This window comes from Odocoileus virginianus, chromosome 9 (assembly GCF_023699985.2).
Source record: "Odocoileus virginianus isolate 20LAN1187 ecotype Illinois chromosome 9, Ovbor_1.2, whole genome shotgun sequence".
NCBI lineage: Eukaryota > Metazoa > Chordata > Mammalia > Artiodactyla > Cervidae > Odocoileus > Odocoileus virginianus.
In genome coordinates, this window is record NC_069682.1 from 36,921,857 (window position 1) to 36,947,660 (window position 25,804).

The window sequence follows — 25,804 nt, forward strand, 5'->3', positions numbered from 1 at the left end:
CCCCCACGTGAGAAGAGGGCTTCACCCAGGCCTCGGAAAACGCTGCCTTCTGTCCTGGGGACCCCATCATGGCTCAGCGACCACATGAAATCCAGAGGTGCTGACCCACCCCTTCCCCGAGAGCCCAGGGGGCACCTGGCAGGCTCAGGTGACCTCTCCGTGACCACCTCATGATTGCTGGGGACCTTTCCTGGATTGGAATGAGCAAGGCCAGGGAGGCCCTCTGTTCTGCGCTCAGAGGTCACTGGGGCCTGAGTGAAGGAGGGGAGGTGAGAGGGAGCCAGGAGCACACACGTCAGCCACCTACTGGAAAGGCCACACGGTTGCCTCATCATGGCAAGGCCAAGAGAGCCCGGCGAGTGCTAACTTATGCTTCCTCTGAAACCTCAGCATCACAGAGGGTGGAGCCAGTGAAACCGAGCCCCCATAGCCAGCAATCTGTGAGAGCCAACAGCCTTAAGAGTCAATTACTTTGGTGTTAGCAGGGCTTAAGACATCAGAATTAAAAGGTAAAAAAGTAATGAATGACATACCTGAATGATTTTGGGCAATACATCAACTCCATTCTTAGTGTTCTGTGTTGCAGTTAGATACTTTTTTTCCAAAAAGAAAGTCACCATCCACTTGATGAAGACAACACGAGCTGCCATGTATGGGATCTTTGTGCTGTAAATGCTCTCATTGTCTCGAGCGGTAGTGACATACACAGGCTTTGGTCTCGGGTGGGGGATGTCTGCAGAACAAGAGAACACATCAGGTTAGCCAATCTTTTTTTTTTTAATGGGACCATTTCTAAAGTCTTTATGGAATCTGTTACAATATTGCTTCTGCTTTATGTTTCAGTTTTTTGGCCAAGGCACCTGGGATCTTAGTTCCCCAACGATGGATTGAACCTGTACCCTCCACATTGGAAGGGGAAATCCTAACCACTGGACCACCAGGGAAGTCCCCAGGTTTGTGACTCTTAACATCATATAACCCCTAAGAATGTTTCCATTTCTAATTAAACAGACATATATCTGGTTGCTTAAATGCTGCTGTTTAGTTGCTGAGTCGTATCTGCCTCTTTTGTGACCCCACAGACTGTAGCCCACTAGGCTTCTCTGTCCATGGGGATTCTCCACGCAAGAACACTGGAGTGGATTGCCATGCCCTCCCTCCAGGGGATCTTCCCGACCCCAGGGATCAATATACCATGATCCGTATCAAATTACTCCTGAGTTACAAGACCCACAGATGGCCTTTATTGCTCAGGACTCAGGCAAATCTCAGTCTGTACAAATAGTTAAAATCATTTATTAAGAAACTGAAAAACTCTCACAACAAAGCGACCATTAAATATGAAAAAAAAATAATTATTTTACTTAATCATTGTAAGAGACTGCACACACAGCTATCAGTACTCACCCAGCACAGGCTTGTAGATGTTGGTTAACTTGGTAAACGAGGGAAACAGATGAGGAAGGTAATACTTTCGAAACAACGTAAACAGAAATTTAAACCCAGTCTCCTGATTCTCCTTATGCTTCCACTCCAAGCTTGCAGCCTTCAGATAATGGGGGTGGGGGGGGGGGGTGGGGGGAGGCGTGGAGTGGGGAAGAACGTACATATAGTTACACTTCACATTAATGAATATCAACTGAAATGCTGATACACTGTTAAAACCCCTATCCTAAATGAAACACTTGACAAATAGCACTGACCATCATGTAATAACAACCTAAAACTCAAAGAATTCCAAGAATGACAGCTTCAAAGCAAAACAGTAACTACATAAAAAAAACAGCATTTTTACTGGATATTCAAGAAAGAAAAAAAATCAAAGTTCATGGTATCTTTTAAACTTGCCCCACTACATCATTCCTGTATTTTTTTCTCCATGTTCCTTGTGATGATTTAACACTCTTTGTGCCCTTAAAATGTTTATCCAGAAGTAATCAGGTGCTTTTTTTAAAATGCAAAAGAGGCCATGTATAATACACAAGAATTAAAAAAACAGTCTCTTGCAAGAATTTCATACCATATTATCTACATGAAAAAAAAAATCATTATCAAAACGCAAAGCTACAGAATCTTGCAAAGGGCACAAAAAAGCAATCCAAAGGCTACATGTGTAACTGAATCACTGCTTTGTGCACCTGAAACTGACAGGACATTGTAAAGCAACTATTTTTCAATTAAACAAAAAAACACAATCTGCAGGCTGGGATAAGCCAGTAAGTTTAAAGCTCCCACCTGTGGAGACACTACTTCCCCCTCAAATAGCCAGCTCTGTGTAGGCCCAGTGGGAATGTCACAAACATTCCCCCATAGGGAGCGGGGGACAACCCGGGGACAACTCCCCCCCCCTCCCCCCCCGCATAGGCCAGGAACCCCGACAGGTGATCGAGAGCCGTTTCCTACCACCCAGGGAAACGTGGTGTGAACAAGCCCTTCAAGAGTGCCTACTGGTGGCTGTCATCCTTCTGAGACCACCGAGCTCCAGGGCAAAGCATCCCAACATCCTCCTGACCAGCCCACCCAGAGCACCTGCAGTCCCGGGACAAGGGACCTGGTGTCCACTGCCTGTCAGAATCCCTCCAGGTAAGGCAAGGAGGAAGCTCTGCTCCGAGGACCCACGTGCCCGATAGACCGGGGAAGGAGGGGCAAGTGGACACCGCATACAACCCTGCACACAGCAGAGGGGGCTCACTGCCACCCTCTACCAGTCCTCCTCTGCTGGGATCCGGAGGGGGGGTTGCGATCAGCCATGTCACACAGCTGACACGTCTGGAATGAAACCAAGTCCCCCAGCACACCCGGGTTCTGGCTACTCTGCTGTTTTTCTGAGATGGATAGAAGGCTGGATCCGAACACTCCTGGACAGACGGGGCTGAGATGTGGGCAGCGGGGACCCACACGGCCAGGACCCAGGACTTCCTGGAGGAGAGAAGACCCAGGCTGACACTCAGGATGCAGGAGTCTTGAGCTTGTGGTGCTGCTAGAGGAACTGGGGAGAGGAGAGCAGATGGGGTCACCCCGAGGGACACGAAGGGCAGAGGGGACAGAGGAAACACAGCCTTCAGAGAAAACTGGAAAAGAGGTGGGGGGAGGTCATCCCAGGAGGAGAGACCCTGAGGAAGGAGGGGTCCCCTCGAGTTGTCCGAGGTCCAGGATGGCCAACACTCATGTCCTTCCCCGGACCTGACACACCAGACCCCGTTCACCCTGGGCCCCCGATTTCACAGTGACAGGGCAAAAAGGCAGGTGACAGTGGGTGTCATGGGCCCACTGGGTGAGGAACTGGATGGGCAGAGATTACACGTCAACTGAAGCTGAAGCTCCAATACTTTGGCCACCTGGTGCAAAGAGCTGACTCACTGGAAAAGACCCTGATGCTGGGAAAGATTGAGGGCAAGAGAGAAGGAGGCAACAGAGGATGAGATGGTTGCATGGCATCACCAACTCAATGGACATGAGTTTGAACAAGCTCCAGGAGCCTGGTGATGGACAGGTAAGGCTGGCATGCTGCAGCCCATGGGGTCACAAAGAGTCGGACACAACTTACTGACTGAACAACAACACACCAGGCTGTGAGAGGAAGGATGGAGCCTGAACATGTGCCTTGGAGGAGCTCAGGGACCAGGGATGTGTTCGCTGAGAGGAAAGAAACAGTAGCATTTCCCAAACCATGTCAATGTCCAGAAACACTCACTGAGAGACAAATTCCCTGGTGAAATCAGAAGTGAATGATTTGGTAAGAAATCATTTGTTAAGAAGAATTTGTTAAGGATCATCTGACACAAAGGAGGCCATGCTAGTAACAGGATGAGATAATCCACGGGTTTCCTTCCAGCCCCTGCCCTTTGCCCATCACTCTGGACCCGCCCAGTCAGCCCCAGGGCCTGTTCCTCCCCCATCCAGTCTCCTCAGCACAGAGAATGGGGCAGGGGAAGAGCAAACAGGCGAAAATAGTGAGATACAGGGAGATGTACAGCAGACAGGGATCAAGACCATCCCCAAGGAAAAGAAACGCAAAAAAGCAAAACGGCTGTCTGAGGAGGCCTTACAAACAGCTGTGAAAAGAAGAGAAGCAAAAAGCAAAGGAGAAAAGGAAAGATATTCCCATTTGAATGCAGAGTTCCAGAGAATAGTTAGGAGAGATAAGAAAGCCTTCCTCAGAGATCAATACAAAGAAATAAGAGGAAAACAACAGAATGGGAAAGACTAGAGATCTCTTCAAGAAAACTAGAGATACCAAAGGAACATTTCATGCATAGATGGGTTCAATAAAGGACAGAAATGGTATGGACCTAACAGAAGCAGAAGATATTAAGAAATGGTGGCAAGAATACACAGAAGAACTACAAAAAATATCTTCACAACCCAGATAATCACGATGGTGTGATCGCTCACCTAGAGCCAGACATCCTGGAATGTGAAGTCAAGTGGGCCTTAGGAAGCATCATTACGAACAAAGTTAGTGGAGGTGATGGAATTCCAGCTGAGCTATTTCACATCCTGAAAGATGATGCTGTGAAAGTGCTGCACTCAATATTCCAGCAAATTTGGAAAACTCAGCAGTGGCCCCAGGACTGGAAAAGGTCAGTTTTCATTCCAATCCCTAAGAAAGGCAATCCCAAAGAATGCTCAAACTGCTGCACAATTGCACTCATCTCACACGCTAATAAAGTAATGCTCAAAATTCTCCAAGACAAGCTTCAGCAATACATGAACCGTGAACTTCCAGATGTTCAAGCTGGTTTTAGAAAAGGCAGAGGAACCAGAGATCAAATTGCCAACATCCGCTGGATCATCGAAAAAGGAAGAGAGTTCCAGAAAAACATCTATTTCTGCTTTATTGACTATGCCAAAGCCTTTGACTGTGTGGATGACAATAAACTGTGGAAAATTCTGAAAGAGATGGGAATACCAGACCACCTGACCTGCCTCTTGAGAAACCGATATGCAAGTCAGGAAGCAACAGTTAGAACTGGACATAGAACAACAGACTGGTTCCAAATAGGAAAAGGAGTACATCAAGGCTGTATATTGTCATTCTGATTATTTAACTTATATGCAGAGTACATCATGAGAAATGCTGGGCTGGAAGAAGCACAAGCTGGAATCAAGATTGCCGGGAGAAATAGTAATAACCTCAGATATGCAGATGACACCACCCTTATGGCAGAAAGTGAAGAGGAACTAAAAAGCCTCTTGATGAAAGTGAAAGAGGAGAGTGAAAAAGTTGGCTTCACGCTCAACATTCAGAAAACTAAGATCATGGCATCTGGTCCCATCACTTTATGGGAAACAGACAGGGAAACAGTGGAAACAGTGCCAGACTTTATGTTTTGGGGCTCCAAAATCACTGCAGATGGTGATTACAGCCATGAAATTAAAAGACGCTTACTCCTTAGAAGGAAAGTTATGACCAACCTAGATGGCATATTAAAAAGCAGAAATATTACTTTGCCAACAAAGGCCCATCTAGTCAAGGCTATGGTTTTTCCAGTGGTCATGTATGGATGTGAGAGTAGGACTGTGAAGAAAGCTGAGCGCCGAAAAATTGATGCTTTTGAACTGTGGTGTTGGAGAAGACTCTTGAGAGTCCCTTGGACTGCAAGGAGATCCAACCAGTCCATCCTAAAGAAGATCAGTCCTGATTGTCATTGGAAGGACTGGTGCTGAAGCTGAAACTCCAGTACTTTGGCCACCTCATGCGAAGAGTTGACTCATTGGAAAAGACCCTGATGCTGGGAGGGATTGGGGGCAGGAGGGGAAGGGGACGACAGAGGATGAGATGGCTGGATGGCATCACCCGACTTGATGGACATGAGTTTGAGTAAACTCCGGGAGTTGGTAATGGACAGAGAGGCCTGGCATGCTGCAATTCATGGGGTCGCAAAGAGTTGGACACGACTGAACTGAACTGAACTGACAGGGAGATAACAGAAAATGCTACACTGGTTTCTGCCCTGGCTCCTGGCACAGAGTCCCTAGCTCCCTGCTCACTTCTTCGAGACCAGAGCTCTGGGAAACTCTGAAGGGGCTCCTGGATGGGGCTGGTCACCAGGAGGACCAAGCAATTGTTGGAAGCTCAGAATTTTCAGTTCTCTCCCTGTGCGCCTGCACCACTGTTCCAAGAGAAGAGAGGGGCTGGAAATGGAGTTGATAACTGATCATCTCTCCCATGAAGAAGCCACCATACAAATCCCAACAGCCCCGGGTTTCAGGGAGTGTCTGGGTTGAACATATGGACACTCCAGGAGGGTGATGCACCCCCATGCACAGCGACAGAAGCCCCCGCGCTCAGGACCCCCCCACCCCAGACCTCACCCCGTGTGTCTTGATCCAGCTGTCGCCTGTGTCCTTTACCACACCCCTTCCTAAACGGGTAACTGAACCAATGCTTCCCCACACCCCTTCCTAAACGGGTAACTGAACCAATGCTTCCCGCAGTTCTGTGAGCCACTCTAAAATTCAGCGAACCTGAGGAGGGAGTCCTGGGACCCTGTGATCTGTAGCCAAATGGGACAGAAGCTGCGGGCAACCTGGGGACCAGCTACCTGTGAATGGCAGTGAGTGGGGGCGGGAGGGATACAGGCCAGAGAACTTTCCTGTGAGATCCTAGACCACCTCGGCGAGGCAGGGTTGAAAGTGAGTGGGACTGTGACACTGGTATTGCAGAGAATGACTTGGTGATTCAGATCCCCACGTGTTTGGGGAGAAGTGTCGTAAATGAAGTGAACAATGAGATAGTATGAAAGTGAAGGAGGCAGATGGAGGATGGAATTGCTTCCTTTATACACACAAACACAGTAGCAGGCAGGTCTTTGCTGAAGCATCCTAGTGTACATTCTACATTTAGTGAAATCTTACATAAAATCACTTCAAAGAGAAAACAAAAGTAAAAAATATGGACACACAGGAAGAAAAGAGGCAGTGTCTTCTCTTCCCTAGAGAGGACATGAACATCACTGAATCATCCATGGCTCCGCTCATACCTGAGTAACCATGTATTTCAACAGTACTTGAAGAAAAAAGCACGTCTGGTCCTCAGCAATCTTCTCCCCTGATACGGCTGGCAGCAGTGGAGTGATTTCTTCCGGATGGATCTTCGCTGCAGAGTGGGAAACAAGGAAAGCTCCTTCACTAAAGTTAAATTTCAAAGCGGGCTTTAAAAATGGCCTGTGTTAAAATACACGTGCCTATATGGAATCCAGACAAATGATACTGATGAACCTATTTGCAAGGCCTGAACAGATGCAGATGGAGAGAAGGGACAGGTGGACACGTGGGGAAGGAGAAGGTGGGACCAACCGAGATAACAGGATTGACATATGTACACTACCACATGTAAAACAGATAGTGGGATGCTGCCATAAAGTGCAGGGAGCTCAGCTCGGTGCTAACATGACCAAGGCGGGTGGGATGGGGGGTGCAGTGGGAGAGAAGCTCCAAAGGGAGGGGATATACATATACTTGTAGCCGACTCACGTTGCTGTATGGCAGAAGCCAATACAACATTGTAAAGCAATTATCCTCCAACTAAAAATTTTTAAGAAGTGCCTCACTTTGCCGTATAGCAGAAGCTAGCACAACGCTGTAAATCAGCTCTACTCCAATAAAAATTTCAAAGGGTAGAGTAAGATAAAACAGCAAAATACAATACATGTACCAAGCACTGGAACTGCCCACACCACAGGTCAGGCCACGGGACCAGGGGACTGATGCCCACAAAGCCACCTCCCTCACTGGACCATTCCTTGCCCCTGCACCTTCTGCTCGGACCATCCCAAGGTCAAATACCTGTCACTGGGCGATACAGTGATCCGCAATGACAAATCAGTGGCCCTGATGGGCAAGTTCCTTGAAAACTCCCTGGGCTCAAAAGATGGCATTAATACTCCCATGAGGCCACCACTGTCCTTCCATGAAAACTGCATGAAAATACACACCTGGTGACAAAGAGCCTGGAGCATCAGGGACTTCCCTGGTGGTCCAGTAGTTAAGAATCTGCCTTCCAACACAGAGAACATGGGTTCCGCCCCTGGTTGGGGAGGTAAGATCACACATGCCACGGGGCAAAGCTCAAGCAATGAAACTTCTGAGCCCAAGGGCTGCAACGAAGAGCATGCATGCCAAAATGGAGATTTCGTGTGCCACAAATAAGATCCTATGCAGCTGGACCATAAAGAAAGCCAAGCACTGAGGAACTGAGGCTTCTGATCTGTGATGCTGGAGAAGACTCTTGAAAGTCCCTTGGACTGCCAGGAGATCAAACCAGTCAATCCTCAAGGACATCAACCCTGAACACACTGGAAGGACTGATGCTAAAGCTGAAGCCCCATTACTTTGGCCACTTGATGCAAAGAGCCAACTCACTGGAAAAGACCCTGATGCTGGGAAAGATTGAAGGCAGGAGAATGGGATGACAAAGGATGAGATGGTTGGATGGCATCACTGACTTAATGGACATGAGTTTGAGCAAACTCCAGGAGACGGTGAAGGTCAGGGAAGCCAGGCGTGCTGCAGTCCATGGGGTCGCAGAGTTGAGCACAACTTCATCAGTTGAATGACAACAAGCCAAATAAATAAATATTTTTTAAAAAAGAGCCAGGGGAGCAAATGAACACCCACTTATAAAACAATCGCTGTACGGAAAACAGGCAGCAGTTTGGGATGTGGATTTAAATCTCATGAACAGCAACAAAAGCACTTGCTCCAGCCAGACACACCATGTGTTTCTGCTCCTGCCAACAGCTTTCCCCTCCCTTCCCCTCCTGTTTCCTCCACTCCAGTAAATCTCTCCTGTCATCATTTCATATAAAACAGGCTCCAGTTCTGTCAGTTCAAATGTCTATAAAACAGGAAAATGCAGATTATGCCACTCTAATGGCAGAAAGCGAATAAGAACTAAAGAGCCTCTTAATGAGGGTGAACGGGGAGAGTGAAAAAGCTGACTTAAAGCTCAACATTCAAAAACTACGATCCTGGAATCCGGTCCCATCACTTCATGGCAAAGAGATGGGGAAAAAATGGAAACGGTGGCAGATTTTATCTACTTGAGCTCCAAAATCACTGCGGAGAGTGGCTGCGGCCACAAAATTAAAGACCCTTGCTCCTTAGAAGAAAAGCTATGACAAACCTAGACAGCATATTAAAAAACAGAGACATCACTTCGCTGACAAAGGTCTGTATAGTGAAAGCTATGGCTTTTCCAGTAGTCATGTATGGATGTGAGAGTAGTACCATATAGAAGGCTGAGTGCCTAAGAATTGATGCTTTCGAACTGTGGTGCTGGAGAAGACTCTTGAGAGTCCCTTGGACTGCAAGGAGATCAACCCAGTCAGTCCTAAAGGAAATCAACCCTGAATATCCACTGGAAGGATTGATGCTGAAGCTGAAGCTCCAGTACTTTGGCCACCTGATTCGAAGAGCTGACTCACTGGAAAAGATCCTAATGCTGGGAAAGATTGAGGGCAGGAGGAAAAGAGGGCGACAGAGGATGAGGTGGTTGGATGGCATCATAGACTCAACAGACATGAGTTTGAGCAAACTCAGGGAGATAGTGAAGGACAGGAAAACCTGGCATGCTGCAGTCCTTGGGGGTCGCAAAGAGTCAGACAGGACGTAGAGACTGAACAACAACAATTCCTCTATAGAATCCATTCATGAAACCAAGGTTTCTGTTAGGAAAAGGACAGAATGAGGGATCCCTTATTGCAATGTGGAGGGTAGTTTCCGCCTGTTGGATGGGCCAGCATCACTCACCATCAGCCACGCTGGGGCCAGGGTTGATGAGCATGTCCAGTGTACAGGGCCCCCTGGACGACATGATGGCGGGGAATCCCGGCACCAGGCTAGCAAAAATCAGCACCTGCTCTTCTGCACAGTTCGTCTGAAGTGCTTGAAGCCACAGAAGAAACAGCCGGATTCCTTCACATCTTATCTAAAGACAAAACCAAAGACAGCAAAATGAAACATGCAGTCATACTTGTATAAATGTACTACAGTGCAGCATTGGTTTTGGGGGACAGATCTAGAAGCTCAAAGCATCACTGAAGTCCTGCACCAAGTCCTTCCCTGCGTGACCAGGAAGCAAGGACACTGCAGCCCAGCATGAGGGCCGGAGGGGCTGGGCTCCAGTGCGGCCTCAGCCGCTTTCTAGCTGAGCTGTGAGTGTGGAGGACCGCTTAACTTCTCCGTGCCTCACCTCCCCAGCGGTGAAGCAGGGGTGATAACAAAGTTTATCACCAAGTGGTCGTATACGGTGAAGTGGATTGGAACTGCCTGGCTCACAGTAACTGCTACCTAAGCATTTCCTAGTACTTGCATTTTATTCCTCATAGCAACAGTGCCCAGATCATCAACGCTCAATAACTCATGAAAACCATGCAAAGAGAATCTTGCTCCAGATTTACACCGTGCTTTGGACAGAATCTGTTCGGTCACTGCATTATACATATTCTTGAAAATCAGAACACTTAGAGCTAAAAGGACCCCATGGACCTGGCTGAGGGGGACAGGCAGCCTCTGGCTTCCCTATCCTATTCTCCCGATGCCTTCCCCCGGCTCCGAATAGTCGGCATCACCCATAGAAAAAGCATCAATACAGGCAGATGTGCCCTTTTTCCTTCTCTGCACTTAAAACTTTCAGCTTCAATTCCATTCCCAGAATTCATAAACACAGGTAACTGAATTTTTATATCCCTAAATGGCTGGAAAGGTGATGTCAATAAAAGAGATTAAATAAGCAAAAGAGATGGAGAAAAAAAAAATGTCAGAGGCAGCTGAAAGATGCAGTGAGCTCCGAATACAGGCAACTGAGAGGCTGCCTGGTGCCCTTTTGGTGACACCAAAGTGGTGTTGATTTCTAAAGAGCCAGGGTTCAAACCAGGCCCAGGGTCTGCAGGAAAGTAAGAGGGGAGGAGAGATGGAAGGGAGGAAGGAAGGAGAGGACGGAAGAAAGGAAACAAGGGAAGGAGAGGAGGGAAGGAAGGGGGAGAAGGGATGGATGGAGTGACAGGGAGTGGGGAGGGACAGAGGGAGGAAGGAAGAAAGCGGGGGGAGGGATGTGGGAGAAGATGGAGGGAGGGGAGGGAGGGAAAGCTTGGATGACTCCCCAGAGAAGTCAAATACACCAAGACAGACACCCCAGCAACTGTGATCCCCGGGAGCCCCTCTAGACAAGCCCTGGACTCAGCACTGCCCCGCCCTACTCTCACCCTGCTCACACCTGCCCAGCAGGTAAGTGGTGACTTTGCTGAATACATAATGTGGTTCAGCGCCAGACCAAAAAAAAAAAAAAAATGTCAGGGCTCTATGTATATCGAACCAAATTATATCAAATTTAACAAGAGGAAGGTTTCTAGACACTTTGATAAAGTCTCCAACTTTTTATGTTAACTGTGTTTAAAGTGAAGTCAAAGTCACTTAGTCGTGCCCAACTTTTTGCAACCCCGTGGACTATACAGTCCATGGAGCTCTCCAGGCCAGAATACCAGAGTGGGTAGCTGTTCCCCTCTCCAGGGGATCTTCCCGACCCAGGAATCGAACCGGGGTCTCCTGCATTGCAGGTGGATTCTTTGCCAACTGAGCTATTAAGATAATTAAATATAAATAAGGTCAATAATAAACAGAAGATAACAACCTGATAAGTTTTAGCTATAAGACCATTAATTAAAATAGAAAGGAGAAAATACAGAACAATTGTGAAACTTTAGACAGTTCATCTCTTTTTTTTTTTTTTTCAACAAGAGAGCATGAACCTATACAGTTTGAGTGGTCAGGGGCTGTTTAAACTAATATAAATCCCAAAATATATTAGCTTATTAAAGGTACACACATAAACTAAATAGCTATGAGTGAATTATCATCCATAAAATACACATCCTGGTTTTTCTTGCTACTTATGTTTCAGGGTCATAAGTATTATTCCGGTATTAAACAGTATACTGTCATTTTAAAAGGCACAGTCATTTAAAATAAGCCAATTTTAACCTAAATTATAAGATCAATCTGTTGCTGCTGAAAAAAAGAATAATAAACATTCAAGAATAAGGTTCTGCTGCCCTTTTTCTCTACAAGCATGCTCAAAAATAGCAAAAAATAATTCAGAGACAACTACAGTTTTTAACAAGATTACTGGGGTGTATAGAATCAGAAACATTAGCTCTGAGGCTTAGGGAGGACCTGGTTCAACCCCTTCTCTTTCGAACAATGAAGCTAAAGCAGTCAGCACCTCAGCTGAATAGCAGAATCAAAATCAGGATTCCAACCTCCAGTCCCAAGCCACTTTCTCCTGATAAGGTTGAAAATGTCTACCAAAGTAAATTATGATGTAAAAACAAAAACTCCAACAATATTTGTCATATCATTTCTCAATAAAAAACTAAAACTAAGTTAAGTGGATTTTAAAGAATTTTTTTTTTAAATGGCCTAATGCTGTCACTTTATGGTATGAATAAGATTAAAAGTAATGAAAAAAGTCATTACATTTGCATCTAAAATAAATACCTTAATAGAATTTCCAGTGTGTAGAAGCTTCTTTAAAGTTGAGCCTGAAAGTTTAAAACAATGAATTAGAAATGGAATATATGAATGCATATTTAAGATCTATTTTTTAAAGATCTATTTTTAGTTTTAGAAAGAAAAAAAAGTGCTTATACCATTTTTCAAACATAAAAGGAAGAAGGCTGACCTTCAGAAGCAAAGCAATGTCACGGAAGGAGAGATGTTTTCAGGATAAAAGCATTTTAAGTATGAACTTCTCCAAATTCTTTTAAAAGAGTCAACATGATTGATAGTAAGCTAACCTAAATGCCCACAGTGGATTGATTATGCGAAACTGTCTCTGTCAGGCACAAAATGAATGACTTTTTTAAATCTCTAAAGGAAAACATAATATAAAACTACCGCTCACAAAACATTTTTACAAGAACGTTTTACGAATATTCAGGACAGCATGCCACTCTGCTTGCAATGACAGCCACATTTATGGGTTCAGTCCATCGATAAATCACCTTGCAGAGCACTTGGGTCATTGTCGAGGAGAGCGACTCAAAGTTTGGTCAGAACTACTTCAGCCAAGAGCAAAACCATGGAGCACAGCCTATGGGTCGAGAAGGCTCCCTCAGGAGGATGGAGATGTGTATCTGTGACTCTCTAGATGTGTCCATGCCTTTAGCATGGAGATGGCTTGGCAATCCCACCTCAGTATCACATGTGGGCCCTAAATGAGATCTCAGCCTCAAAAAGGAAATAATCTTTTAAAATGAGAATATACTGGAAGTCTTAATTTTTTCTTCCAATTTTTTGAGAAAAAAAATTATTTAGATTTCCTGATAGAGAGTTTTGTGCAATATTTTAAAACTGGATATCACTTTCCAACACCAACGTAGTTCGAAGAAACAGTCAGTGCCTCGACAGTTGCTGCAGGTCATATCTATGTGGACATGCGTGTGCACTAAGTCACTTGGGTCGTATCCGACTCTTTGTGACCCCATGGATTGTAGCCCGCCAGGCTCCCCCGTGAGATTCTCCAGGCAAGAATACTGGAGTCGGTTGCCATGCCGTCCTCCAGGAGATCTTCCCGACCCAGGGATCAAACCTGCATCTCTTACATCTCCTTCACTGGCAGGTGGGTTTTTCATCACTAGCACCACCTAGGAAGCCCCATCTACGTGGACAGATTCATGAATGTCAGCTAAATGCATGCACTTTAGGAATTCATTAGCTGGAAGGAAATTACTGGTTTTCTGAAGGAACCTTGTCTGACTGCTGTAACACCTAACACTGGGCTCAGTGGGAACTCACCACTGTCGTGACTAGGCTGCAGCACTAGATTACCAATGATTTGTGATTGAATAAGGAAGTGCCTGCTTCCCTCTATTCCTATCACCAAAGCACATTCAGTGATCTGGGGTCCAGAGTCAGCACTGCCTGGGTGGGGCTCTTAGAGCTGAGACTCAAGTGCCTATGCTCACAGGACTATCTCTCCCACACCCAACCGTCGACTGGTCCTCATCCCTCGCCTCCCAGTTCATCCATTCCTGGACAAAGTCCATTCTGCTCCAGTTTAGTTTTTGCTTCATGATGCCTTGTGGGACCTGGTGATGCTTGGCAGGTCCAGCAGCACCTCACCTCCCAGGAGACTGTGGATAAAGTCTACACAGACAGCTCTCTTCCAAGACATCTGAAAAATCCACCGTCTTACAACACATTCTTGGAAACACTTTCTCCAGTCATTGTGTGTGACCACTGGGGATTGTCAGTCCTTCCCCATCTTAAATGAGCATTTTTATTTTAAACTTTCAGCCTACCCATAGTTGCCTGTATCCACTCTTCGCTGCACAGGGAGGAGTAAATACATATAAAAAGGACAGACTTTACAAAGAGACACAGGGAATCTCTGCTCATTATCTGTCAATAGTCCCCTGCTTTTTTAAATGATCCTGTTAATTTGTTATAGCCCAAAAGAAAACTAATATATATTTGATCTATTCCATCCTGTTGTATTCAGAAACTCTCAGAACTCTTTTTAAATAAGAACAACATTATAAAGAAAAATATGTGCAGTGTAGGCACATACCAGAGGGTTTCAACATGAGAACTGGTGGAGAGGATCTGAGATCCTTCCCTGGCCACATTAGGTGCTTCTTTGTTTTTTTATTTATTTGGCTGCACCAGGTCTTAGCTGTGGCATGCAGGAACTATAGTTGAATCATTAGAAGTCTTAGTTGCAGCTTGTGGGATCTAGTTCCCTGACCAGGGATTGAACCTGGGCCCCTTGCAGTGGGAGTTCAGAGTATCAGTCACTGGACTTCTAGGGAAGTTCCCACATTAGACATTTCTTAAAGACCCTAAGTTCACAGAGATATTTATACTTTTACTTTACCATTATGAAATCCATTTCATTCTAACTTCAAAAAGTTTCTGTCTACATATCATTCCTATTTGGATGTTTAAACTCTTCATTCAAACTATAAATATCCCCAACCCCATCACTGCATGTGTCATTTCAACCCTACTGATTGCTACTAGATTGACTCACATGTAAAAAGAACAAATGGGTAGACTAAAGTAGTTGAAAAATACTCAAAAATTAGAAAGCTCAATATTGAAAGGTGAAAAAGTATTAAAACTCACACTAGCTTAAATGTACTGTAATTTCACTTTCCTGACTTTAATGGAAGTAAATTAATTGCTGTTTTCAAAAATCTACTTCTTGGCTTATCTCATTTTTGACTGCAAGACTTTCAGTGCTTCAAAATCTCTTCCAGTGAAGTGGCAATCCTTTAAAGGTCTTTAAAAGATACTCAAGATAACAAAGACATTTTGAATCTAACATTAACATTATAAAATTCTTCTTTATTTTTAATTAAAAAAACACCTCCCTGTGTGTGTGCGCATCATGCCTCAAACCAATGAACAACAGCAGAGGAAGGGTAAGAACGTGGAGAAACGCCAAGAGGGTGGTGCATAAGCTCTGCTGAAAGTGCCAGGAGGGCAGAGGCACAGACCTTCCGGCACGGAAACGTCTAAGGACAGGGCAGCAGCAGTCCACTGGGGGAAACTGACATTAACAACAACTTTCTCAGAATGAATCAAGGACCTCAATGTGAAACACACAGCTACACCATCTCTAGGAGAAAACACAGATCTTTTGCGACCTTGGGTTAGGCAAAGATTCATCAGACAAGACACCAAAAGCAAAATTCATAAAAGTAAGATTGATACCTGGACTTCATCAAAATTAATAACATCTACTCCCTGAAGTTAAGCTATTATGACTGAAAAGACAAACCAGAGATGGGAAGAGAAGAAAATATTTCCAAATCATATGTTTGATTAAAACACTTATGACCAAAATATGTGAAGAGCTCTTAGAATTCAGTATTAGGATGAAAAACACCCTCAATTTGAAAAAACAGGCAACAGATTCATAGATACACTTCACCAAGACATACAGCTGGCAAATAGCACGTGAAAAGACGCTAAAGATCATTTAGTCATTAGAGAAATGCAAATTACAACCACAATGAGATACCACTACCACTGAAATTAAAACTCAGATCATACGAAGTGTTGATGAGAACGTGGTATAACCGGAACTCTCAAACCGCTAGCAGGAATGTAAAATGGTACAAACACTTTGTTAAACATATGTCTTTATATGATGCAGCCATTTCATTCTCAAAGATTGGAAAACAGGTGTTCATACAGACTTGCATGCAAATGTTTACAGTAGCTTTATTTGTAGCCAAATACTATTAACAGAAACAATCCAAAGGCCCATCATCAAATGACAAACTATGGTATCTCCATTCAATGGAATACAGTATAACTCAGAAGTTAAAAGGAATGGACTATTAATATCTGCGCCAACACAGACGAATCTCAAAATAATTATATTGAGTGAGAGAAGCCAAACAAAACAGGAAAACACTGCCTGATTCTATTTCCATAAGATTCTAAAAAATCAAGCTATAGGGCCAAAAAGCAGACTGGTGTTTGCAGATCAGGGGACTGAGGGGTACGCTAGGGAAGGGTGGGAGGGCTCAGGAGGAAATTCTTGGCAGTGATGGCTATGTTTATCATCGTGACGGCATCCATGGCTACACAGGTGTAGACGTGTGATTAGACTTATCAAAGAATATATATTAAGCATGTACAACTTGTTGTATGTCAATGATAGTCCAAAAAAAGTGGTTCTTTAAAAGAGGGGAAAAAAAAAAAACCCCAGCAGGTAGCCTGGAAATGACAGATCAGCGGGATGGAGACTGTGGTTAGAGATGTGTGTCATGACAAGGGTCGATGAGAATCAGGAAGCCACGGAGGGTGAGGGGTCAAGGGGCTGATGGGTAACTTACCAGGAAGGAAAAGGACTGGGAGAGAGTAAAGCCACTTAAAAAGAAAGCAAGTGGGCAAAAGATCAGAGGACACGCCGGCAACAAGGAAGGGACAAGCTGGCATTGTCGAGAGAGAGGTTTCCGTAGAGAGGGTGGAGGATGAGGTCTGGGCTTGGTCTTGCAGGAAAAAAAAAAAGACCACGATCTCATCCCCGTCCTCTGAGGGAGACAGAATAGTCAGAGAAAACCTGGGTTTAAGCAGTCTAGGAGACTGCAGGGCTGTTCCTTAACCCAAGAAGAGGGCTTCCAGAGGGCGGAGGGGTGATGGGCAAAAGACCCTGGGAGGGCACCGCGTGAGCTGACATGGCATCAGGCCCAGCCAGCCCTTGGCGGGCAAGCTGCACACAGGTCCCCGGAGTTGGCTCAGCCTGGTCGCGATGCACCCTGAGGGGGTCCTGGTGTGAAGTGCACGGTGAGTCCCCAGTCCCTCAGGAAGAGTGGGCTCTGGGGTGGCCTGACTGGGGTTGGGGGAACCAGGAGGGCTTCTCAGACTCAGACTCCTGAGGAGTGAGCCACAGAAACTATGAGAGATGAGCCTCAGAGGGTGTGTTCCCCTCCCAGGCAAATGTGAGGCCACTGGGTAGCCCGGGGGAGTGACCAACACAGGGGTACTCTTAAAAAGTCATCAGCAGATTTGCAGTTTAGTTATGCACCTGGTTTTTATACTATCTACAAGCAAAATCTAGTTGAATAAACTAGATTCAATGACTTATATATAAAATCCCTGCACAAAATTTTGGCCATGTGTGAACATTCACTGATTGAGCCTACACCTTTAAAGCCCAGAGGGTATTTTTTTTAAATATTTATTTATTTTTGGTTGTGCTAGGTCTTCATTATGGTGGGCAAGAGGTATAGAGAGGTGTAAAAAATATGCTCTCTCTCTCTCTATATATATATATATAGAATTACAAATCCACAATCACTTAATGGCGATTTTACTAGAAGAAACATACATTAATTAAAAATTTTTGTAATTGTTCTTACCTATACTCTGGTAATGCCATCGAAAGAAAATTCGTTCAGGTAGAAACTGCAATATTTTCTATAAAAAAAAAAGAAAATTAATAAGATGCAAAGAGAAAATAAACAACAAATGAATGAAGTCCCACATTTTCATGACAGCCCACAGTACATGCTATAGATCTATATATCTTTATATAGAGGGCTTCCCTGATAGCTCAAGTGGTAAAAAATCCATCTGTGATGCAGGAGATGCAAGTGACGTTGGTTGGATCTCTGGGTCGGAAAGATCCCCTGGAGAAGGAAATGGCAACCTGCTCCAGTATTCTTGACAGAGGAGCCCGGCGGGCTACAGTCCATGGGGTTGCAAAGAGTCAGACATGACTGAGCATGCAAGCATGCAGCATCTCTATATAGATGTATTTCAGAAAAGGAAAAAAAAAAACTTTGTAATAGCATAAATTTCACTTTATCTTGGACCCCTGTGAAACAGTCTCTTTCACTTGCCCCAAGCAAGCTTCCTTCCCTGAATGTTTTAAAGAGATTACTACCCCAACTTTAATTCTCCCCAAAAGAAAGGAAAGGGAAAAAAATAACTGAAGGGATCACTGTAACTATATTATAGCCATTGCTTAAATAGAACAAGAATAACCTGTCAAATGCCAGATTCTCTAAGTTTTCTCTTTTGCACCTCCCACTTCCCATTTCCATTAAAATCATCACCTGTCTCCAGACAAGAAACAGAAGTTGGAAGAAAGATGAACAAAGAGGATGAGACCTTACTCCGTGGAATAAGGAAACAGAACTGGTGGCAAGGATTTCTTGAAATTAAGAGCTAAAAATTAGTTTTAGGATAGTAGTTATGACCCTCTCTCCTCCCACCATCCCTGGTAGATATAACAAAGAACCTTTACTTCTTCTGATTCTGATTTAATTTTTATAAATGAAAGATTCTTTAAATTCTATAGTACCTCACAATTTTCAAAAGTTTCACACACAGGATTTCATATAATCCCGTAATAACTCTTCCCCCACCCCCTGCCCCGCCAGCTCCCATATTGCACTTCCCCTCTTCCCTTTCCCCACTGGTAACCACTAATTTGTTCAATAATCTGAGTCTGCTTCTTTTTTCATTCACTAGTTCATTATATTTTTTAGATTTCACATATAAGTGATGTCACACAGTATATGCCTTGTCTGACTTATTTCACTTAGCATAATGTTCCCCAAGTCCATCCATGTTGCTGCAAATAGCAATATTTCATTCTTTTTATGGCTGAGTAGTATGCCACTGTGTTTGATGGGAGGGTGTGTATGTATGTATGAGTATATATATATATATATATATATATCCACCATCTGTCAGTGGACATTTAGCTTGCTTCCATACACTGGCAATTGTAAATAGTTCTGTTACCTTTTCTAATTCTTTAACTCATACTTTCTCTTTTATTGAAAAATTTACTACAGTGTATGTGCATGTATGCTCAGTCATGTCTGAATTTTTGTGACCACATGGACCATAGCCTGCCACATTTCTCTGTCCATGGGATTCTCCAGGCAAGAATACTGCAGTGGGTTGCCATTTCCTACTCCATCTACGGAGGCTAGGTTCAATATGTTTGATAACAAATGAATAACGATCCTTGTAGGCTGAGTTCTCTGGGGAACAGGCCCTGCGTACAGTTAGGAGTGCCAGTGGTTTACTGGGGAGTAGCCTCTGTGAAGGAGAAATGAGGAAACAGATGAGGACCCCCAGTCGGAGTGTGTGGCCCCACAGGAGCCTGGGAGCAGGTGGCCTGTTGAAGGCGCCCACGTGCCTGAGGACGGCCAGGCCCCCACACTGCAGCCTCAGTGGGTCACTGGCTGGGGACGTGACGGGAAGAGCGTGGTGGTGGCTGGAAGCTGAGGACGGCAGCCTTGCATCCAGGCTGGAGGGGACGTGAGCTGTGTGTCTGTCTGTCTGCTACAGCCGTCTTCCAGTGACTACTCAGAACATTCTCATCGTATCGAGAGGCTGAAGTCCTAACAGAAATGACCCTCCTACTTCTGTTGGCTTTGTTTCTCATCAGCTGGCTGAGGCTTCACGGGGAGGGGAGCCCAGCATCATCTCCTCCTTCCATCGAGCCCTCTCTTCCCAGCTGAGGGAACAGCAGCAACTGGGTGTCCTCTTGAGTCAGGCTTTCTCCTCCAAGGGGATTTGGCATCCCACCTACATTCCTGACCAGGGATCAAACCCGCGACCCTTTCACTGGAAGTGCAGAGTCTTAGCCACTGGACCACCAGGGAAGTCCCTCCAGGGTCCTCTTCTGGTGCCATCTTGCCACTTAATCTAAAAATTTCATACAGCAGATGCTGAGAAAATTACTCTCAAGAGTCTGGGTACAGCTTATCTCAGACAAGACGAATGCCTGGCATGCCCACGGGCTCCTCAGATCTTCTCTGTCATCAGGAAACCATCTGGCACTGAATCGTGCTTTTCAACCTTTCAAAATACAGATAGATTGCTCTTCTTGATTTAAGTTTCCTTTCTTAGTAGGCAACAAAGAAAAAAAAGTCTTTTTTTTTTTGTTGCTGCTGTTAACTTAATTTTTTCCCCTTTATGTTTTTAAATTCTAATTGGAGGATAACTGCTTTACAATATTGTGTTGGCTTCTGCCATACATCAAAATATAAAGAAAGACAGAGACTACAGCAAAACGGTGTGCAAGGAGTGCTAGGATGCTGTTGGTGGGCCACAAGTAGTCTCCAACTTGTTCCGAGGTCAGGCCTGACATCATCACCACTTCCAGATCAAAGTTTTCAGATTTCCAAAATGGATGGACTTTAAAGATACTAAAAAATCAACTCAGTAAGGTTTGGATAAGAAATATCCATGCCAAATATCTGAGCTACTAAGAATATTCCCAAACAGACATAATATTACACAACTCAAAGCTGAAATCACCCACAGTGATTTTCTGCACTCAAATATAGCAAGAGTCATTTCTTATGCATTGAAGCCTACGAGGTCAATAAAAACAAAGCCCCACACAACTATTTGTGTCTAAATGCTAAGCCTGTCCCTCAGAAAGCCCCAGATGAAGCCTACCTCTGTGGAGGCCAATACACCATGGCATTGCTGCTGCAGCCAGTATTCTAAGCTACACGACTGCGGATGCCACAGAAGCTATTGACATCTTGTTTGCAGTTTCACTGGAGAGTAAAATTTTTAAAAAATGCAGGAAAGCCACACAGCGTGAATAAATATTACTTTTCTGAAAGGCACATGGCTGTAGTTAATGCTTGGTGCTCAGCTGCATCTGTAGGGTAATCCAACACAGCACACTCGAAATAGAAATTAGGTCTTACTACTGATCAGCACCTCGGGGAATCTGTCATTCTTTTAAGTGATTATCCATAGCCCTTTTTTCTTCAGAACCTACTGCATGACCAGGAATAATGTGAAATGGAAGCTGCAGTTTATACAAGATGCTATCATGTGCTTTAAAACTGCTGATCTAATTTGTATGGGAAACTTTTTTTTTTCTTTCAAATCATTCCTAGATGATTGCAATGTATCCCGGTAGATTCACACCTGATTTTGATTCCACTTAGAAAAGGTGGTCAGTGAAGAAGGAGGAAATATCACATACTCACTGATGTGAGGTAACATGACCAGTTAACTGGTCAACAATGACCAGTTAAACCTGCTCTATACACATGCAGAACACAGGAGCAACTCTCCCTGAAACCAGCCGCAAGGCCCAGGGTGCAAGGTGAAGAAAATACTGACCAGGAAACAGAAAGTTCAGTTTGGAGGAACATCACTTAGCCTTTTGAGTTCAGAAAACTCAGGATGAGACCGGGCAGGTGGCTTTATAGGACATATCCTGTGAATGCCACACATGCTTTGGTCTCAACAGGACCCTGTGCGCAGGAGCCAGGTGGCTTGGATAGTCCCAGGGTGACCTATGGAGACAGTGCTGTGTTCTTCAACCACCCAGGGCCTGGTCACTCATCTCTCACTAAAAATGACTATCCAGTGCGGACAAAATATTCTCATCGAATTTTGGGTGTCAACATTTGGTACTTTGAAATCTAAGAGAAATGGAGCTAAAATTAGGAACAACAGAATCTTAAAAACAAGGTACCTACATTTTGAGTTTAAAAAGTCATACGTTTCTTCTTATCCATGTACCCTCCTAGCTAGTCACTCACCCCACTGTTAACTGAACCAGGAAAGCATAGCTCTGTCTTCTTACAGCCTTTTCAGTCTTTAAGACCCAACTCAAACATCACCTCTTGAGAAGGGCTCACCTCAACCACCCCTCCACCACATCCCTCCCCAACACGACTTGATTATTGTCAAACACTTAAAATACAGGGTAAAAACATCTAAAGGAAATAGAGAATGCATAAAAAAAAAAGAGGAGGGGATCTGATTTCTACCTCCTGTACTTTAGAAATTGATCAATATAAAAATGTGGGAAAATCTCTTCAAGCAATGAAAACTCAGAAAGGGTAAAGGATCCTATCTACAAGCAAAACACCCAGAGAAATTACTGCTTAAAGCACAGATGAACCTGTGAAGAGGCATAGGGGTTGTGGGCCCCTCCTGAGAAAGCAGGATATCCATAGAATATGCAGCAAAGGAGGGACCATCCTCGAAAGAAATGGATTCCTCCTTCTGAAATAAGATTTGCTGAAAGAATAGGGTACTTTTTAAAGAAATTTTCACTCACAGTCTTAAGAGACCCACAAGGACACTGAGTCTTTTTTAAGATCTACATAAATAAAAACAGTAGATGCACAAGTAATGTTTGAAATCAGAAAATATCGCATGGAGATGAAAACCCAGAAAGCATGAATCTAAAATCACCACAGAGCTTCCCACATAACCTCGTGCATCCGGAGACCTCCCTAGCACTTAAGCAAGCTGAACAGAGAGATAAGGGTCCAGATGTAGCACATTCAAAGCTGCAAATTCAACATATAATTAAAAGTCCTACAGAAGAGCTGAGAGGAACAAATGGATTATCCACAAAGGAACAAAACTCAGGTTGACCTTGGTCTTTCTGCAACATTAAGCTCCAGAAGGCAGCATGGTCAGCTGCTCACAGCAGGCCACTCCGAGAAGGGGCAGCAGATCACAGACACACATGAGGACAGATGTCCCGCAGCAAGCCAGGTCTTACATGCGAATCTGGCATGTAACAAAGACAACTAGAGTAGGTGGCACTAGTGGTAAAGAACCTGCCGCCATTGCAGAAGACGCAAGAGATGCAGGTTTGATCCCTGGGTCAGGAAGATCCCCTGGGAGAAGGCTCGGCAACCCACTCCAATATTCTGGCCTGGAGAATCCCATGGACAGAGGAGCTTGGCAGGCTACAGTCCATGGGGTTGTAAAGAGTAGAACATGACTGAATTGCCTTAGCACTCACACATACACACACACACACACACACAGAGTACACTACAGCTCTTTCGCAAAGCAAACAAAATTCAGAGTATTGAGAAAAAAAGATTATTTGAAAAGTGTAGAGCTAGCTATATTTGTTTGAAGTTTTTGTTGTTGCTTTTAAAAAAAGGTATTCTAGAGCCCTCACCTCCTCAACATACTAAATGATTCATATTCCAGCAAATACAGAGATTAGTTTTAAAATCCAAAAACAAGGGTGCAGGTGCATAAACACTATGAACAACAAGCTGTATTTATATAACTGGAATTAATATGGGCATAAAAATAGAGCAAATCCTCAAAACCATTAACATAAGAGAAATAAATTTTTAAAATATTACAATAAAATAATCTGGACATAAAATGCTTAAAATAGCTAAAAAGTAAGATGGACAAAAGATATATGGGGGTAAAATAAATGTAACACCAAACACTGCTTTATTCTTGATCAGTCATCAGTCATGTCAGCTGCCCAGTTGTGTCTGACTCTTTGCGACCCCATGGACTGTAATCTGCCAGGCTCCTCTCCATGGGATTCTTCATATAAGAACACTGGAGTGGGTTGCCAGGCCCTCCTCCAGGGGACCTTCCTGATCCAGAGATCAAACCTGGGTCTCCTGCACCTCTGACAGATTCCTTACTGTCTAGGCCATCAGGGATAATAAAAAGAAAAAAGGTTCAAATAGCAATTTTTAAATTTAAAGACAATGATTGAAATGATAGAAAATCTAAAGTATATCTCCCAAATCCCAAAGCATAAAGTGAGAGTCAGTAACCTCTCCCCCAAAAAAGCAAAAGTAGCAGAAAAAAATGTTAATGCTAATTATCACACACAAAAATAATAAATATAAATAAGTTAAATTCCTCTACCAAAGACCAAGTCACTCAGAACTGGTTTCCAAACACAGAAAGATGAACAAGAAATACAGAAAGTGACATGGTAGCACATAATTCGACCCAGAAGATGTGGTTTTGCTCTGAGTAACCCACTGGCTGGAACACCCCCAAGAGGAGTTTTCTTTACACCGAGGTTCTGACGCAAGAAACCTCAGTCACAACCAAACCTGCCACCTCTTCTTCAATTCAAGTTTCTATTTCCTGGCTAGAAACTGCATTTTTCAGATCTCTTCAAGTTTGATACCAACACAACCAGCTGTTTGTCTTTTCTGTGCCATTTTTCACAGAACGAAAAGAAAAAAATAGCTTTTTACATCCAGAGAGTTCCCAGGTGAGTGGAAGGCAGAGAAATAACCACTCCCTCGGGAGATGCTAGCATGTGGTTCCTGTCCCCCGCAGAACCTACAAGGATTTAAACACCCACTTCCACACAGTTAGAAGGCATTGCAGACCCGCAGTCGGCTCACGGCGAGCTCCTCTGCCAAGTTCACCCAGGGAATGCCAGGTCTGCGGGAGCAACTGATGCCAGCAGGCTTTTCAACCTGTCCCACAGGGCAAGTGTCTCACACACTGGGTGTCACTCTGTAGCAGCCACCACACTGCATCCAAGCAAAACATGCCACAGAAAACCGATCATCATTATGATAGCAAACACACGTACAACTGTCTCCTAAACTGATACACGAAGAAACCAACTTGTCCAAACTGTGGTCACCTATGAATTCCAATCAATTTAAAGGGACAGAAAATGATCTTTACGTGTCTCCTGCTGTTCTACCAGTAAATACAATGTACTCGAGTTTTAGTGTGAGGTTTCCTTATATGCGGTCCTGACGCAGACTCTACCCTCTGCCCTTCGGGGTTCCTGGGAGTATCTGTAGGTGCTGCCTCCAGGGGACCCACTCCTGGAGGTGTCAGCTACCCAGGGCCATGGGGCACACAGCACAGGAGAGGGGGCCGAGGCACCCCAGGTGGCAGAGGGCCACTGGAGTGTAATTTCACACGGTCGCAGGCTTCTCTAACAGCTTCAGGATCCCCTTCCTCCCAGGTAAACTGAGTAATTTAGTATATCCTGTTGGGTCAGTCCCAAGTTTCTCACCTAGAAGTCACAAGGCATAAGGAAAACTGTAGTCTTGGTATTAAATTTAGAAGTTAAAATGTCCAGTGAAAATGGACCCTTTCAACTCAGACACTGTCATATAATTCAAATTATTATTAGTAACATGTAAAAAGATCGCTGAATTGAAACCACAATTAGAATTCTAGAAGCGATTAGATGTTTACACCCTGCTTCCATTTTCCCATCTGCAGAGATCATAAAGGTTTCATGATCAGAAGCAGACACGTGCTCCAGAAACAGAAGACCCGGCCCCGAGTTGCGTTATCTCCCCAGCATCTCGTGCAGGGCCCGGCGCTGGGGAGCGATCGATGAGCTGGCTCACCACCCCAGCCGACACCTGAGACCAGCTGGCCCCCCAGCCTCCCTGGTAAACCCGGCCTGAGGAAGTCTCGGTGGTGTTGGGGAGCAGATCACACACGGCTGTGACACGCATGCCCCCACCTGGAGTTGCTCCCAAACGCGGGTCCAACATTAATAAAAATGGCAAGC

At 44.5% G+C, this 25,804-nt stretch overlaps 1 protein-coding gene across 4 annotated transcripts in view; it reads right to left on the minus strand.

Moving 5' to 3' along the window:
• Positions 1 to 25,804, minus strand: part of RALGAPA2 (Ral GTPase activating protein catalytic subunit alpha 2) — a 269,834-nt gene that overhangs the window by 204,707 nt on the left and 39,323 nt on the right. For all 4 annotated transcript variants that reach the window (XM_070472230.1, XM_070472229.1, XM_020878409.2 and 1 more), the window contains exons 4-9: positions 17,883 to 17,940; positions 12,502 to 12,545; positions 9,757 to 9,934; positions 6,987 to 7,102; positions 1,408 to 1,546; positions 534 to 733 (exon numbers count right to left, since the gene is read on the minus strand). In XM_070472230.1, coding sequence (XP_070328331.1) covers positions 534 to 733; positions 1,408 to 1,546; positions 6,987 to 7,102; positions 9,757 to 9,934; positions 12,502 to 12,545; positions 17,883 to 17,940 — 735 coding nt within the window. The remainder of the gene's footprint in view (positions 1 to 533; positions 734 to 1,407; positions 1,547 to 6,986; positions 7,103 to 9,756; positions 9,935 to 12,501; positions 12,546 to 17,882; positions 17,941 to 25,804) is intronic.